At 39.4% G+C, this 18,403-nt stretch overlaps 2 protein-coding genes across 3 annotated transcripts; both read left to right on the top strand.

Annotated features, from left to right (window-relative positions):
• The first annotated feature begins 558 nt into the window (after window positions 1-558).
• On the top strand, window positions 559-15,267 carry plgrkt (plasminogen receptor, C-terminal lysine transmembrane protein). Of its 2 annotated transcripts, none has more exons than XM_080046880.1 (5): window positions 559-682; window positions 1,139-1,240; window positions 12,665-12,795; window positions 13,349-13,458; window positions 14,088-15,267. In XM_080046880.1, exons 2-5 carry the CDS (start codon window positions 1,160-1,162, stop codon window positions 14,213-14,215), a joined length of 450 nt encoding a protein of 149 aa, XP_079903006.1. In that variant the 5' UTR covers window positions 559-682; window positions 1,139-1,159; the 3' UTR covers window positions 14,216-15,267. The 2 variants fall into 2 exon arrangements, with proteins under 2 accessions (XP_079903006.1, XP_079903007.1); XM_080046881.1 differs by having other exon boundaries at window positions 590-623.
• A 523-nt stretch (window positions 15,268-15,790) lies between these two features.
• On the top strand, window positions 15,791-16,791 carry rln1 (relaxin 1; the record flags this gene model as incomplete). The annotated part of the gene is made up of 2 exons (XM_080046623.1): window positions 15,791-15,986; window positions 16,448-16,791. The coding sequence occupies 2 exons, from the start codon at window positions 15,791-15,793 to the stop codon at window positions 16,789-16,791; spliced, it is 540 nt and encodes a 179-aa protein (XP_079902749.1).
• Window positions 16,792-18,403: the final 1,612 nt, after the last annotated feature.

Here is an 18,403-nt window from a genome sequence, read left to right on the forward strand (position 1 = left end):
TCTAGAATGACATGACGTGTAAAAAATATAAAGCACAACATAATCTGGTAAACAAGTCAAAACCAACCCACATGAGGGTTAAAGTGATGTTGTCAAGTTTATCTTTTGACCTGCTCCCCTTGACTACCATCGTACCATTTTTAGACATTTTATAGTGACCCACAAACACCGCTAGAGGGAGCCATCTCATGCAATTGCAACTAGCCTGGGACAAACTCTATTATATATAGCTCTTTTGCACATGTGCACTGAACATAATTCTCAACACTACTTTTTCACATACTCAGCTGAAGTAAAAGCCTGGGGATTAATCGGGGACCTTTTGAATTTTATATTATTTTATACAGTCTATGTCTGAATCATTAATGTTATATTTCCCTGACGGAAGTAAAATGATATTAATTTGCTTTCTAATGAGTTTATTGTAGTAGCAATATATAATTTTAAATCCCCCATCATATTCGTTTTGACATCAGCTTCGCATCCTTCTTGTCTAGAATTACAGTTTTGTTTAATTTTGAAGTTTTGACCGGAAGTACAGTGTTTCTGATATCAGCTGAGGAAGTTAGCTGTCATTGAGTCCACGCGCTTTTGTTTTGATGGAAACATGCCCTTGAAAACTCGTTAGTCCTCCTTTTTGTGTCATTTAATAATTTAGGTTAACGTCTTCAAGGTACATTAGGTATGTAAAGCTTTCATTTTCAGTCAGCCTAGCTAAAACTGAAGGTTAAAACCGAAGCTTGAAGCCATTTTATTAAACCACCTAGAAGTAGCCTACGTATCAAATAAAACAACATGAGAACTCAAACACTTCAGAACTAACTAATACGTCGTTTATGGTTCAGCAACGTTACGTGTTGCTAGCTCTTAACAGTTGTAACATGTGTACGTTAGAAAGGTGTTACCGTCAAGCTATCAAACTAGCACAACACTCAAGTTTAGCTAATTAATCAAATTGACAGCTGTTATTTATAGTAGGCCTATTTGGAACACTGTCAGCTCCACTATTGAAGCAAATCAAGTCTTAACGCAGGTTAACCCAGTTGTATCAGTATTTGTAAATATCAATTTGGTCACCTTTATTGTGGGTCATGTTTTGACTGCAGCATACTTTTTCCTGATAATTTGTATCTTTTAGGTCAACAGTATCAGTGCCATCATGGGGTTTCTAATGTCTAAATCCATGGACGCAAACTTTCAAAAGCAGCAAGAATTCATGCTCCACAATGCACGGCTGCAGGTGAGTGAAGGTGCAACCCACTCACATCATATGTAAAAAAGAAAAAAAAGATACAACATTCTTCAAAATATGTAACTTGCCATGCACACCAGCCAGGTTGAAAATGTAGGCTACATGTTGTTGTGTTGTGGCACTGATGCTCGAAGGCTTCTCCTTGATCTCCTGTGGCCTGGATTGTACCTCATACCATACGTTCATACCATTCAAGACTGGATTACCAAAGCTGTCAACTACACTCAATGCCCCATATTTCCCCCTGGTTAACTGTGAGGCAATTTGATAAATTCTCTTAAGGAATATGGAAATTAACATTGCGTTCCTGAAGCACATTTTTAATGGACTGGGTCCTGCTTTGTGACGTGGTTCTAGTAACACAGTCTTTAACAGCAGTATTTCAGTTGATACCGTCATTGTATGGCGCATCTTCCTAAAATAATGTATTTTGAATCAAAGGTTACACATGTCTATGTAATATTCCAGGGTCATCGGTTGATTTTACCTCTCAATCCAGCCCAGTTTGACCAGATAAAAGAAACACCTGCCATCACATTGAACTGTCCTATCTACCTGTCTAGTGAGCCTCTTTTTTTTACTTTTTTCCAACTTTTTCTTTGTTTCTTTTTCTTTTTTTCTTTCTCTCTTAACTCTCCCAGCGTCACAGCCGGGAATGATAAGAATCAGTTCAAATCCCAGCCTAGTTTTATTTGGAGAACACATGTTTTATTGCACTCATTATTTTTTTGTTTGTTTCTTCATTTCAACAAAAGATAGTTTTATATTTCTTTTTCTGCTTTTTTTTTTGGGCGGGGGGCAATTTGTTGTGATTTATTGTTGCCCGTAGGTGCAGAGCAGCAGGTGGGATTTGTGACTGTCATAACACCAATGACATTATCCAACTTGCGCCCCAAAAGGTTCTTTGTGCATCCCCAGATGTTAATGTGCTAGATGATGACTAATATTATCCAGTGATGGCAAAGGTTTGGCAATTGAGTTTCAGAGCACCCTCGCTGTGTGTCGTGACAATGACTCACAGGTTAATACGGTATTAGGTATGTTAAGCATTGTAGTGGATCTACATGGTTTCCTTGACTAAATTGAATACATATATTTCAGTTTCATATTTATCGTTCACATTCTGAATCCTTTCCATACAAATTGATAAGAGATTATATCATTTTACCATTATCTATATTACTAGAGTGAAAAGTGAAAGCATATTACATTTTGATTTTGATATTAGACCTCTCTCAGCTTTTGGCTGAACAAAACCTAATCAAATGACTAACATTCATTCAAAAAATCTTCAGGGCCTGCTAATTGGTCAAACTATATGTTATTGTCTGTAACAGGAAGTCATTTGGCCACTTTTTTCATCTTTAACAATTAAATTGTATTTATACGTCACCAAATTGAATTTGTAACGTTGACCCTAGCAATTTTAAAATATATGCAAAGTACGGCTGTTGCCTCCCCCTGCATTAAGATGTCAAAGACGATTGCTTGCCAGTGTCTTCAAACTCACATCACTCATTGCTAATTGATCCCTTTCACAAGTTTGCTATGTGGGCTCAACTACAGTCATAGGGGCATTGTGTTTGAACCGCAGGTTCCATCTGAAACATTACTGGAATATTCATTGGATAAGGATGTGTTTGTATGACTCATGTCCTGTGGATAAATGGTATATTTACAGTAGAACAGGTCTTGGCTGCTAATAATATGTGTGTGTGTGTGTGTGTGTGTGTGTGTGTGTGTGTGTGTGTGTGTGTGTGTGTGTGTGTGTGTGTGTGTGTGTGTGTGTGTGTGTGTGTGTGTGTGGCTGGGTGAGCCGGGTTTGTGTGAGAATGGGTGTGTGTGTTGTGTATATCTGTGTGTGAGAGTTGTTAGTGTGGTGTGTTGGGTTGTGTGTGTCTGTTATGAGTTTGTGTGTGTGTTTGTGTGTGTCTGTGTTGTGTGAGAATGGGTGTGTTTTGTGGGTGGCGTGTGTTGTCTAGTTGTCTATATCTGTGTGTGTGCAAGTTGTGAATGTGTTTGTGTTGTGCGTGTGTGTGTGTGTGTGTGCGTGGGTGTGTGTGTGTGGGTGTGTGTGTGTTGTAAGGGGGTCATCCCTATGTTCCCATAGAAATTGGCGATAAGGTTCCGGCATCACAGCTGGAATAGGTTAGAATAGGAGTGACACGCACACACACACACACACACACACACACACACACACACACACAACCATTCTCTATTGTGTAGTTACATTACTTAGACATGTGGGACCATCAGGCTGTGGGAACATAGACACACTCCTGTACTAGTAATAGTAAAGAAAAAACATTGATTATCATCAAAATTATGTATGAGAGCACATAGCTTCACTTAGTGATATTGCTGAACAAAAGTTGTCTAACTGCATATTGTTGCCCTCAGGCAACAAACAGAAAAACACAGTTTTAGTATATAAATAAAAACAAAATTAGTCTTTAAACAATCAAACATGTGTCTTTACATACTTGTGCACATGCCCATATTTTTTACTATAAAATTATTGCAATCAAAAGACATTTAGCAGTGATATTCAACTTGACAAGTTGAGGCGCTGTGTCCCATGCAACTTCGGTTCCTAGAAGACTGCTGCAACCCCAGATAAAATGCCACACCCACTTTTGCCCCTCATTTCATTGGACAGAGACATGTCAGGTGATATTATAAATACGTTTTGGGTTTTTTTCAATCAAAGGGCCTGTGTGATGACTAAAATAGTGGTTTGTTGCCTGAGGGCAACGCCATGCCATACCCTACCTGCTTAGCCACAGTCGCCCAAATCTATATCTAGGTAGATGTAAAACCCTCATTCTAAGGTCATAAAAGAAACAACAACTGTTATTATCTAGTGATGAATCACTAATTCAAACAAACTTATGATTAGTATGATACATTTTTATAAGTCTGTTCTGAAAAACAGCAATACCCATTACACACTGCATCTTCAACAGTATCTGTGTTCACATCTGTGAGGTCGGAGGTGGATAAAGTGGCTTTGTGTGTTTGTGGTTTGGAAGAGTTTGCTCCTGTTATTGACTGATAGTGTTGTTCATCTTGTTAAAATCGCATTGATGCAAATCAAAAACGGTTAATCTTCATATCCTGGCCCCAACAGAAAAGCAAATTGACCAATAACATGCTTGCTGGACAGGAAGTTCATATTTATATAGGCTACTTATTTGATACCTGTTTATACTCGGATCAATCTCTTTTTAACTATTGTTTTGACCTCCTACGGTATATTCTACATTCTCTTTAAAAGAAACATATAAGCAGGTGACGTATGGAAAACATATTTACCATTACCAATAAGCAGGTAGTTTACAGATTGGTCACGTTGGTCTACTTCCTGGTTTTTGTCCCTTATGAAAGAAGGGATGATGTCACAGTAAACCCCTTCATCACCCATTGTTTTGCTCCTGGGGCTCTGTAAATCAGAATGCTATATTTATGTAGCGCTTTTCTTGAAACTCAAAGTCGCTTGAATAAATTAACCTTTGTTGTCCTTGGTAAGGGGTCTTATGGAAACATAATCACATTAATAACACACCAACAACAGCACCTGTTGCATTGGGTCTTGAGCGTGAAATTTGTCCTATTGTACGGAGGCATCCTTGAGTTCATTATTGTTCAGCTGACCATGCAATAAGAGAACAAACACCGTTGATTACACTAAACCAGGGGTGTCAAACATACGGCCCGCGGGCTGGAACCGGCCTGCAACTTTTAGAGCATACATTTGTAAAAAAGTATGTAAAAAAAATAATCTCTAAACCATTGCTGTGATTTCCTTGACTTTGGCACATTACTCCACCCAGAGTGTGTCGCTTGATCATGAAACACTGACGCTTTAAAAAAAGTTTGTAACTTCCTCCTTCCTGGAGCATGTAGCAGTTGTAGTCATCTCACTTACAGTAAGGACTCAGAAGTTTCACTATGAACCATTGTAGCAAAATGTACATGGAAACTTAAGAAATTGTACACAGAAAATGTCAAACTTTGAATGGTTAGCTCCTTAACTCTGAGGTTTCTCTACCAGAATATGTTTCTAAACTGAATATTAATGTCCTTCATTCATTTAAATATCTGGGCTCAGTAGATATTTGCTAGCCTAACACTCCTTACCATTTAAGTTTGCAGAAAGAAATTGAAGTGGGATTGCTGACTGATGCAAAGGCTTGAGTTTACTTCCTACTCAATCCACCTCCTCCAAACAGAGGTGCATACTCGCTCACAAGGTGCTGTGATGTTTGTCTCACACAGTAAGAGTTTTGTGCAATACATCTATGCTTGTGCTTTCTGCTCTTTGAGTGGAAAGATTAAATCAAGTCGTTAAATTTCACAAATGTTGATTGAACCACAATCAGTGAAACAGCATGCCTATGAGCCGTTTTCTTACCTTCACGCCTTTCTCTCTTCTCGGCTACTGACTTCTTTTTAATACCAAGCTTTCTAGTCATCAAATCACCCAACTTGATATGTTTCAACAGTTTTCAACAGGATAATTATTTGCAGCGTTTAGCAACTGAAAGGTATTTGATTGGTGCTGTTATTGTTTTTTTTTTATTAGAAATAAATGTAGTGTGCAAAATGTTTCTTTCTTATACAGCTCAATTAAAGAGTGATATCAGTGATTCTTGAGAACCGGGACAAAAGGCTGTCTTCCATATGTAACTGCTGTTACTAAAATATTTAAAATTATCGATGTTATTAGGGATTAAGAATATAATGTCTGGAGCATTATCCCCTTAAATTTAATGTTATCATTATTATGTCAAATATATGACAATTGTTATCTTCTCAAAACATCCAAAACAGTGTGTCCTCAGAGAAGGTTTCAATCTTTCATATGCAATTGAACCTATTAAAAATGTACTTTAATGATTAAAAACAGCTTTTTTCATCAAAACAACACTAAATAATCTCTCATATCAATAAGAACAGTTTTTCTACAACACATTCATGTTTTATAAGGATTCTAAGTGGTGGGACCACTTTACTGTAAGTCAACACTGTCAGACATTTCATTATGTAAAATGTTATAAAATCAGGCAAACTAAGGGGCAGCTGTCACTTTGAAGGACCTCTTGTCAAATTCTACCTCTGCAGAGTACATTAGAGTCAGACAAGCTCTGATAAGTGTTGTGTTGTGTTTTAGAATATTTTACATTCCGAATCTTGAAAGTCCTGTGTCATAACCATGATATGTCAACACCGACTTACAATTTCTGAAGAAGTTATTTGACATTTTTTTATTATTTTCCCGAAGTAGTTCATACTAGCACCTAACATCAACAGAAAAACCAAATGGCTACGAGATAAATTCCATTTGTTATGTTTAAAGAGGACCTATTATACTACTTTTCTGGTCTTAATTTCTTGTTTTACACTGCTATAGAGCAACCTGACACGAATCACATCACAAAAAACTATGTAGATTTTCGGGAAGCTCTTTCTCTTATTTTGGCGATCCAGCACGTCCTGTCAAGACTTGAGTGTGGGTGCTTCGGCCATCTCCGCTCCCTCCGCCTGTGCTTCGGCCATCTCCGCTCCCCTCCCCCCTCCTGCAAACCCCACTCCGTTGTGATTGGTTACCTTCCTTCCGGAACACTTTCAGTGGCGGGAAGCGCGAGCATGGACCTATAAAGGCGCGAGGCAGACGCGAACAGGGAAGTGACAGCATTACCATACATGGAAACATCCGCGTGGTGACTTCACCAAGTTACATGCGACGTCACGAAGTTACAAAGCGTCAAGCCGCTTTGAACACGTGACTTCTCGACTGGCTAGAATAGTGTCTAGTGCTCTGCACAGACACCCCAGACGGTCAGCAGGGAATACGTCGAAATACATGTAAGTCATTATTTGATCATTTAGTATGGTTAAGCATGACTATAAATCATCATAACAACGTTTATAGGTCATAAAAGTCAAAAAGCATCATAGGTCCTCTTTAAGAAACGTTAAATATGTCAACACCGTCAGACAGGAAATCTGACAGAGTTGACATCTGACGGTGGTGATATATATTGGATACATACATGTAATTTAATTTGCCGAAACATAGGGTTTGTATTTTTTCAACATTGCACCCTGTTTTGTCCCACTTCTCAAGAATCACTGATATATCAGAATTACTTACCAGTTTTTAAATCAAATATTTAGTTTGATTTCTTTGACCTGGGACTGTTAAGACTCTGAGGGTGTATTCACACTGGGACAGTCCGCTAGTTCACTTGCTTTGGTCCAGACCAAATAGAGTTTAGATTTTTTTTTTTTTGGTGTTGTCCACTTTCATATTGCCTCTTTTGCAAGTGAACCAGCATTACGAAGCAAAACCACACGTGATCTGAGGTCATTCATTCATTGGACAGACATAGAGCTGTTAAGTGGAAGTGGCGGAATTACGGGGCATGGGACCTCTCGGCTGAAAAAAAATGAATGGGAGTCTATGGAAAGTAATCTACTATTTTCTGGTCCCAGTCATTAAATGCCTTGGATTACATATATGTTTTGTATGGGTCTAAATGATAATTTTTCATGTGAAGAGTTTGACGGTATGTTGTATGATTATTCGTCTAACGGCTTTTGAAAAAATGTTACGAGAACAACTACAAGTCTTGTCGCCTCTGTGACGTCACCTCAACACATTCCATAGATATAATATATTAGCATTAGCATTAGCACTGTCAGTCGAGAAGTGGAGGGAATGTGTTCATAGACATATATACGTATATATGTCTATGAACACATTCCCTCCACTTCTCGACTGACAGTGCTAATGCTAATGCCAATGGCTGGCGTGGACAACGCCAACAATCTCCCCACTCGAGAAATTGAAACTCTCCACATGTCCACTTGTGTAGTGGTTTTTGCCACGCTGAAGACTTTTGTCTTGTCATTGAAAGAAGGCGGTAAAGTGCATTAAAGACACAGCCATGTTTCTGAGCTAAGCGGGTGCGTGTGGTGGTGACGTATATCATAAGTGTCAAGAGCAGCGAAGAGCTGTAGTCCACAAAAGCGCTCTGCACAAAACCTGACCGTATCCAGCTTCTACTCGCTAAATTGTTCCATTCTTTGCACGGAAAAATACCATCTAAATCCATACAAAACATATGTGTAATCGAAGGCATTTCATGACTGGGACCAGAAAATAATACATTTCTTTCCATTGACTACCGATGTAATTTTTCGAGCCGAGAGGTCCCATATCCCGGAAGTATATACAGTATCTCACAAAAGTGAGTACACCCCTTACATTTCTTCACATTTTTCTTTATATCTTTCCATGGGACAACACTGAAGAAATGACACTTTGATACAATGTAAAGTAGTCAGTGTACAGCTTGTATAACAGTGTAAATTTACTGTCCCCTCAAAATAACTCGACACACAGCCATTAATGTCTAAACTGCTGGCAACAAAAGTGAGTACACCCCTTAGAAAAAATTTACAAATCGGGCCCAAAGTGTAAATATTTTGTGTGGCCACCATTATTTTCCAGCACTGCCTTAACCCTCTTGGGCATGTAGTTCACTAGAGCTTCACAGGTTGCAACTGGAACCCTCTTCCACCCATTTATGACAGCATCACAGAGCTGGTGGATATTAAAGACCTTGCGCTCCTCCACCTTCTGTTTGAGGATGCCCCAAAGATGCTCAATAGGGTTTAGGTCTGGAGACATGCTTGGCCAGGCCATAACCTTTACCCTCAGCTTTTTTAGCAAGCCACTGGTCATCTTGGAGGTGTGTTTGGGGTCGTTATCATGTTGCAATACCACCCTGCGGCCCAGTTTACGAAGGTTGAGTGCACGTGGTCAGCGTCGTACACAGAGGTTGGCTTTGGAAAATAGACGTATGAGTGCTGCCAGCATTGCTGAAGGGCTTGAAGGGGTGGGGGGTCAACCTGTCAGTGCTCAGACCATACGCCGCACTCTGCATCATACTGGTCTGCATGGCTGTCATCCCAGAAGGAAGCCTATTCTAAAGATGATGCACAAGAAACCCCACAAAAAGTTTTGCTGAAGACAAACAGACTACGGCTTACTTACTTAACAGACATGGATTACTGCAACCATGTCCTGTGGTCTGATGAGACCAAAATACTTTTATTTGGTTCAGATGGTGTTAAGAGTGTGGAGCGGCAACCAGGTGAGGAGTACAAAGACAAGTGTGTCTTGCCTAGAGTCAAGCATGGTGTTTGGAGTGTCATGGTCTGGGGCTGCATGAGTGCTGCCAGCACTGGGGATCTACAGTTCATTGAATTCTAACATGTACTGTGACATACTGAAGCAGAGCATGATCCCCTCCCTTCATAAACTGGGCCGCAGGGCAGTACTGCAACATGATAACGACCCCAAACACACCTCCGAACGACCACTGGCTTGCTAAAGAAGCTGAGGGTAAAGGTTATGGACTGGCCAAGCATGTCTCCAGTCTTAAACCCTATTGAGCATCTTTGGGGCATCCTCAAACGGGAGATGGAGGAGCGCAAGGACTCTAATATCCACCAGCTCCTTGATGTCGTCATGAATGGGTAGAAGAGGGTTCCAGTTGCAACCTGTGAAGCTCTAGTGAACTACATGCCCAAGAGGGTTAAGGCAGTGATAGAAAATAATGATGGCAAAACAAAATATTGACACTTTGGGCCCAATTTGGACATTTTTTCTTAGGGGTGTACTCACTTTTGTTGCCAACAGTTTAGACATTAATGGCTGTGTGTCGAGTTATTTTGAGGGGACAGTAAATTTACACTGTTATACAAGCTGTACACTGACTACTTGACATTGTATCAAAGTGTCATTTATTCAGTGTTGTCGCATGGAAAGATATAATGAAATATTTGAAGAAATGTTAGGGGTGTACTCACTTTTGTGAGATACTGTAACTTCCGCTTAACAGCTCTATTCTGGGGTGGAGAGAAGCAGGAAGCACAAAGTGAAAACTGCGAAATATATAACTGATACGATATGGGGTTAAAAATAATAAATAAATAAATAGGCCTACATCTAGCCTATAAATAAAATAAAAAACATAAAATTATTGTTGTTTCATATGGTTATAATATGTAGGCCTGTGTCAATGTGTGGCTTGTAGCCTATGATGTGAAACATAATATTTACTGTATTTTTGCTGCTGGACGCACGGCTCACGAGGAATAGGCTCAAGCTGACACACAGCTGATTTAACCGTGTGTCAGCTGGGTGTGAGTTCGGCGCAGCTCTGCTCCAAACTGACACAGGTATTGACGGTCACGTAACATGGGAAGCAAAATAAAAACACGCACCTCATACAAAGCGCAGCGTGAACCTGTTGTCACTGTGCGGGAGACGCTCCCCTCTCCTTCATCTGATCGCTGAACACATTTACGCGTCCTGTCTATCAAATGTAATATATTCGTCAAACTACAACTAATCTTCCTAACAATGGCGACAACAACACTTTCCCATAATGTGAAGCTGACGGCTATTTATTAAAAAAAAAAGGCACAGTGCTTCCTGCAATTGGGTCGGATCGAGTCCGGACAAATTCACACCACAAACGAACTGCAGCAGAGTGCGTATGGAAGCGCATCGAGACCACCTCTTCAGCTGGGTCTCGGAGCGTTTGTTTGGTCGGCCCCCGAGTGCGATTGCTATATTCACACGTCTGAAAGATGCGCACCAAAGGCGGAAGTGCATCTGAGTTTGTTTCAACCGAACTAAACGTGGCATGTGTGAATACACCCTGAGACAGCATAAGAAGAATGAACAGGAGTTAAAACACAGTAGAGGCACCAACAAGATCTGAGAATGTGTAGCCTACACCAGACCCACGGAAGTTTCAAGTTGATTTAATTGTAGGAATATGAATTATATTTTCCCTGGACCATCTTCATGTCTGACCCTGTGGGAGGGTTGACACTTGACAGATAATGCTGTCCCTTATGTATCCAATTAAAACACATTTAGTGCTGGGAGTTGGTCAATATGAAGCCAACTCCCTTATTTAACATTGGTAAATTAACTTATTGCCCAGCTTAATAATTGTTCCTCCTCCTCTGTTCAGTTATGAGGCATCTATCAATCCACATGTAGATGATTTGTCTAGTTTCTTGCAAGGATGGCAACTGTCTAAGTTTTTTCAACAACAGACGGACACATTTTTTCTCTATTATTCTTAAAGCTATTTAGTAAGTGTAGGTTATGCGCACTTAAGTACTTTGTGACCATTAATGTGAGCTAGCAAAGTCCATAAGGTATATGTTAAGTTTTGTGTGATACCTTGTATAATTTGTACGGTAACAGTGTTAAGTTAGCTGCTTTCAACTGTTGTGGAAAGTTAAGTGTAGATGGGTTTTTTATGGCACAACTCAGTCATTGTATTTGAAATGTGTATATTTTTTGTGCAGACCTGCAGATTTAGATAGTGTAGGGACAGGTCTCTATTAGTCCCACTTTGGCGTCAATGCCACGATGCAGATTCACAGAAATGTTGGAAATGAAAACGTTGCTTCTTTCTCCAATAAGTTGTCATTTGTATGTCAGCCACTCACTTGAATGGCACTGTGGTAATTTTTTTTTCCTTTACATTTACGTCATCAGTGAGTAGGCTTAAGTGTCACTCTCCCGTTAAGTGGACATAAAAGTTAATGTTTGACATGTCCACTTTTTGAGGACAAAGGCTTTTTAAATGAGAATGTCACTCAGTCAGCTCAATAGCAGTTGTTAGAAATGAGGCATGTAAATGTGGAGCGAATATCAAACGGGAAACAGCCGACAAAAGATTAATCTACTTGAGGTTTATACACAGTGTTTCTGGCTGTCTCTCGTTCCTTTGACTCTCTCTCTCTCTTTGTCTGTCTTCCTTTCTGTCTCACTGCTTTTAATATCTAGCGTTAGCGATACCTTTCATTTCTTTTGTTTTAATTACATGAAATATTTTAAAATATTCTCATTGTTCAGTATTGCTTTATGAAGCTTTATGACACCCGAAAAGGTCACATTGACCGACCCCCCCTCCCCTCACCCCCCCCCCCACCCCCACACACACACACACCCAACACAAACACATGGCATACACATGTTAAATTAGGCTTTTAGTGAATAGTGCCCAAGAAATGTACTGAGTGGGACATTTAGTTCCATTTCCTTTGTCAGTGCTCTCTGGTGGACAAACTATGTAGTGACAACAATACTTTTTCTTCAAGACCTCATAAGACTCTTTCTGACATTGTGTTAGTGAACATTTTTCAAGTTCTAAATAGCTAACATAAAGGCCCATTTTAATACTTAATAAATCTGCTAATGTGATTTTGTATTTAGTAAGCAGTGTCCATATTTGGATGTAAAGGTCTGTTATATATGATGACGTTTTTTTGTGTGTGTTTACTTTGCGTGCGTGTGCTTGCGCGTAGATGGAGCGTCAGATCTTGATGCAGAACCAGATGAGAGAGAGACAGATGGCTATGCAGATCGCCTGGTCCAGAGAATTTCTCAATTACTTTGGCCCCTTCTCTGGTGTGGCCACTCTGGGACTCACTGTGGGGTGAGTTTTGTGTACAGCTGCTCATGAAGGTGAGCTCTGATGTGTTTTGTTCAAACTTTAGATTCTGCTGCTGACACACAAGCACCTTTTTAAATAAGTGAATCAGCTTCTTCGTGACAGCCGTCAAATTAGTCTTCACAGCCTCAGAATAATCACATAATTCTGAAAACATAAAAAAAAAACAGTCCACTGGCCTTTATCGCTGCAGCTCTGTGTTTGACATTTTGCAAGTGTCAGCGGTCGCAACAAGTTAAGTTACGTAGTCATTTAATCTGACACATTTTAAAGGCATTCCCTTGCAGTCAGGAGTCTGATTTACTTGACGTTTTCCATAATATATATTTATATTAAAATTTCCAGGACTTAGGTATTGCAGGAAATTCCCACAAGTCAACAGAATGGTATACCATATGTGTGTCATTTAATGCAAATCACTTGTAACATTTTGGGTAACTGCCTGGATAGTAACGGTATGTGTCTGCGTGTTGAGTTTTTGCTCTTAACATCAAGTGATTTTAATGTATCTCTTGGTATCTCTCCTTCTTGTCTTCAGGGCCATTAAAGGAAAGAAACCGTTCCTATTGGCTCCCGTCTTTCCTCTGGGCTTCATACTCGCCTACCAGATGGACGCAGCTTATGGGACGCTTATTTATCGTATGAGAGGTAAGAGATATTACCATCATCGTCTTTAAGGCTTTACGGCTGGTCAAAAAAACTAAGCCATCCATGTATGCTTCATATTTTATTGTTCTTGTAGTGAAATAACTAAACCAAAAATGTTAAGCCACATTTGTTTGAAGATTTAAGAGAGCTGTTACAATGATAATCACAATTCTCACTATATAATTTGAAAACAATGCCTTTGTTACATACCTTAAATATTAGTCTAGTTCTGTAGCACTAATAAGCAATGTAACTAAAAGGTTAGTCAGAACCTGGTATATGCAGTATTTGAACATCTGTATATTTCCAAAATATACCCACACACATGTTTTTACTGACTTCTGTTTTATGAATCTTTCTGTACCTAATGCCCAATTTTTTTTTTACCTATGGGCACCTAGTCAAAGTAAACAAATTAAAACCAGATATAAATCAAAACCACTGGACCTCACACGTAAAGTTGGTAAATAACAGTTAGCTTTAGTTAGCTTTCACATTAATTTTAGAACCAGCTTAATGGACGATAATTCAACTACTGTATGTGTAGGAAAATAATAGTTGTCTTCCATTTGCCATACAACACACTGATTGCCCCCCCCCCCCCCCCTTCCCTCACACTTTTCCTTTAGGGGAAGCCGAGAGTATCATGACATCTGAACACGACCGCCTGGACTTGCCCCATGGAACTCCAACTTTCGAAAGCATAGAGAAGGCCCGTCGCGCTAAAATCAGCCTCAGCACCTTGTTGGATAAATGACCGGGTTGGTTGACTTTGAGACAATATCATTATCGTCCAACCATTGCATTCACCCATTCTGCTTTTTGCTTAATTAAGGTAAAAGTGTCAAACACCAAATGCCTTTTTACAACATTATGACAATGTTTTGCACTTCTTCTATATCATGGACCTGCAGTCAAATTAGTCTCAATATTAATGATAATACAAATAATGATGATGGTGTTTTTTGTGGTTGTTGTATGAGAGGTGCTGAACCTGAACCTCTGTTCTAGGGACATCTCAAAGCTGATTGGCCGATGCAGAGTACCAATCAAATAATTAAGTGAATAAGTCACACACACCCTGTCAATACTGCAGAGTTTCATGAAATACACCTGGCTGATTATATCTGAAGCAAATATTCATGTTACATTGTAAAGTCATTCACTCAGAGACTATAGCTGTGTCCCAAATCATGCTGCATGGAATTGCGACACGCAGCATATGACTCCTTGACTTGTGTTGTGCTCCGTATTATGTTCCTTATTAAAGCTTATCACTTTTAAGTTATTTTTTGACAGAAAGACAGACACGCACTAACATTTCCCCTAAAAAGCCTGAGCTTATTGAGGGCAACTTGCTAATGTTTTAGCAAACAGTTGCGTACTTGCAGTTGCGTACTCAAGCAACATGAAAATCTAATTAAATCTAATAGGTGTATATTTTCTTGCCACCTGAAACAAACGCACTATTTATGTTTATTTAACTTCAGTTTGGTTTCCACGTTCACACTTGTCGTCAGCTTTGTTGCCCGAATGGACCAGACGTTTGGTCGTTATTATTGAAACAAGTTCATTGAGACAAGTTCATTTGCATGGTTGAATTTGAGCACTAAGAAGCCCTATACCAAAGCTATTGTTAAGCATTGGTTCACCTGTAACTTATATTTTTTTGTTATCGCTGTATTCAGTGAATGTAAAAATATTACAAGGTGCTGATATTTATGCCTTAAGTATTCACCCTAATTTGAACCTATGTCCAACATCATAATAACTATGTTTGTAATTCCATTAAAAAGAATGTTTGCAGACTTCCCTCTTCCAATCGTCTTTTGTTTAGCAGCCAATAAGTTGTATAAACACCAGCACACCTTTTGTTTGTTCCTAAACCCCTGAGAAAAACTAGCCTGACAACCATTTTTGATTTGTTCCCATTGTGTACAAGGTGTTTGACTCAAAATCATCACTTCAACTTGTAATAATAAAACTACAATAAAAGAAAAAAAAATCTCTGGAGTACGTCATTGTGATCAATCTAAATGACGCGTGCGTAAGAGGGACCAAGAGGAGGAGACAGCAGGAGGGAGAGGCTCGGGGTTAGGGAATATATAAGTAGATGAGTTAATAGGACTATAGACGATACAAGAAGAGGCCACCAAAATCTGCTGTGTTCCACAAGACAACTCTTGCAATTTGGCTCCACAACGCGAAGGGGAACCAGCAGGGATTTGAAAAACACTTTGTCAGATCTGAAGTGGAGCTCAAGCTTGACCCCGCTGTGCAGCGTGAAGAAAAACACACAGCTCGTTCCGTTAGTTTAATGACAAAAGGAAAAATGCTGTGGAGATTGACTCTTGCCGTGGCTCTGATGTTCGGTGGCATAATATGCAACTGTGTGAAGGCTGATGTGATGAGCAGGCTGATGCTGCCCAGGGACTACGGAGTGAAACTGTGTGGGAGAGAGTTCATCAGAGCAGTCATCTTCACCTGCGGCGGCTCTCGCTGGAAACGATCCACAGAGAGGGAGTTTGGTGAGTTCACAACCGCTGCACTTTCATCAATTGGGAAATGTGTGCACTCTGAATTGAACAGGTGTAAATCAGTACTTAATATGTAGGCTATACAGACCTATTTTAAAACCTAGTAATATCTAGGCTACCTTGACCATTTGTTTAAACATGCATTTAAATATCATTTCCATGTAGCCAAGCAACAGTGGTAAGAAATTGACTTCTCACCCAGGTTAAAGAACATTGATCGTTTCTGTCATTTGTAAGAGAGCACCATTTCAGCACCACGGTCAGCTCTAAATCACTCTTAATTGGACACAATGGAACACTTTTTTTTGTGAGTAATTACCATCATTCCTGTTGGTAGTACTCCAAAAAGCAAATGTGCCCATTTGATTTGTAGTATGACTAAATGGGGCACATAACAAATTATATACATTCAGATTGATTATTTTATCCATCTTTTTTCTTTCTTTTCCCAGATCCCTTCCAATCAATTTCCCTCAGTGACAGCGTTACAGTAGAGGACAACAATCAGCAAACCTGGCAACCTGGCTCAGAGCTCCGCATTGTTCCCCCATACCACTCCTTGGCAGACCTCCTGGCTCTTTACGAGGCTACAGGAGGAGGAGGAAACAGGCAGCTGCTGAGGGACCCTCTGGAGATGGCTCAGCTGTCCACAGTTTTAGGCAAGCAAGACAGTAACCCAGCTGCTGCAGGCGACTGGCCCGTACCATTCAAGACCAAGAGGAACTTTTCTCTGGGTGTGGCAGGGAAGTGCTGTACCCAGGGCTGTACCAAAAATGATATCGGACGCTTGTGCTGAGGCTAGGAGAAGGCAGAGGTTTGGGGGGGGGGGGGGGGGGGGAGGCATGAAAATGGTGTAATGGGCAAAATGGATGGTGTACAGTTCTGGAAAGCTATTGGAGCTAAAGTATGGAGGAGAGCAAATTCATATCGGCTTAATAATAGGCTATATTATCCCTATTCCCTACTCATGTCTTATTGCACAGAATACACAAAAAAAGTCAGAACCAATCAAACAACCGAATTTCAAAGACTAATCACATTATTCCAATTTAATCCCAATGTCTCTCTGTTGAATCTTTTCCTTTTTTTCTCTTCACTTGTTTGATATTTGAGTAAAACAAAGATCATGTTCTATGAGTGCTGTGTGTCAACCTCTTGGCATCATTGAGAAATAAATGTAAATACTGTGTTAATAAGAAACGAGCAGTATCATATATTATATACAGGTGATACAGGTTATGTACTGATATCATTAGAATATCATGGAAAATTAATTGGAATTGAGGCAATACCGTAATTCATGCAAAAGTGGCCCAAACCAAGTACATATGGACGATTATACTTTATATAGGGCCGACATTTCTGTATTTAAAATCCCTTTTTTATTATTTCATGTAATATTCACATTTTCAGAGATTTTGAGTTTGAGGTTTTCATAAACTGTAAGCCATAATAATCAAAATTATAACAAATAAAGGCTTGAAATATCTCAATGTGCATTTAATGAGTCTACATAATATATTAGTTTCAACTTTTAAGTTGAATTACTGAAATAAATGAACATTTGCACGATATTCTGATTTTTTGAGTTTCACCTGTACACTTGACTTGTTTATATGCCTGGAAAAGATTTGGAACAATAAATGGCATCCATAGTCTCGCATGCAGACTACGGTACGTGACTAAACAGCGTTCATACTATCAAAGGTCAATATCACACATTCACATCATTAAGGCTGCTGTGTGAACTTATTGCTGGCCTCGCTGTTCACAACATTACGCCTGACTGGTCAATTTTCTGTCAACACCCTCCGGACATACTGGTATTAAGAAGGTATTTTTTTTCTTTCTTTTTACCCTTTCAGACACAGCTTAAACATACTTTGAACCTCCTGCACAAAACACTCACAGTTCCATTTTGTATCTACACTTTGAAAACTTCATCTTGACTGGCAGAAAACGTACAGCTTTTGAAAGACCTATAAGCCGTTTGACTGAAGCTTTACGTGGAAGGCAAAAAAGGGAGAAATTTGCACATCTATCCGTTGTACTACAGTATGTTTTGTTCAATAAGCATACATTCCTGGACCTAGAAATATATCTAAGTATTTACATCTATCCACACACATGTATTAAAGGAAGCTACTCGTTGCCATTAGATGACAAAACCAGGCATAATTTGAAATAAATGGAAAAGACCTGTTAAATCTGGTAAGCATCATTCTTTGGATAAAAAATTATATATATTTCAAAAAATAATCATATTTGGTCTAACACAACAATGCACATACATTGCAACTTAAGTTTTACGAGTTACAAATCTGAAGAAAAACAAAATGAATGCAAAAAAAAATTACCCATGCCAGCTACATTTGCCGTCGTATGCATTATGTAACTCTGAAGAAACT

This window comes from Ammodytes marinus (genome assembly GCF_949987685.1).
Source record: "Ammodytes marinus genome assembly, chromosome: 18".
NCBI lineage: Eukaryota > Metazoa > Chordata > Actinopteri > Uranoscopiformes > Ammodytidae > Ammodytes > Ammodytes marinus.

Coding starts and splice junctions, on each gene's coding strand:
- plgrkt (XM_080046880.1), top strand. CDS start 1,160: ATGGGGTTTCTAATGTCTAAATCCATGGACGCAAACTTTCAAAAGCAG. Junction 1,241..12,664: donor TCCACAATGCACGGCTGCAG/GTGAGTGAAGGT, acceptor GCTTGCGCGTAG/ATGGAGCGTCAGATCTTGAT. Junction 13,459..14,087: donor GCTTATTTATCGTATGAGAG/GTAAGAGATATT, acceptor CTTTTCCTTTAG/GGGAAGCCGAGAGTATCATG.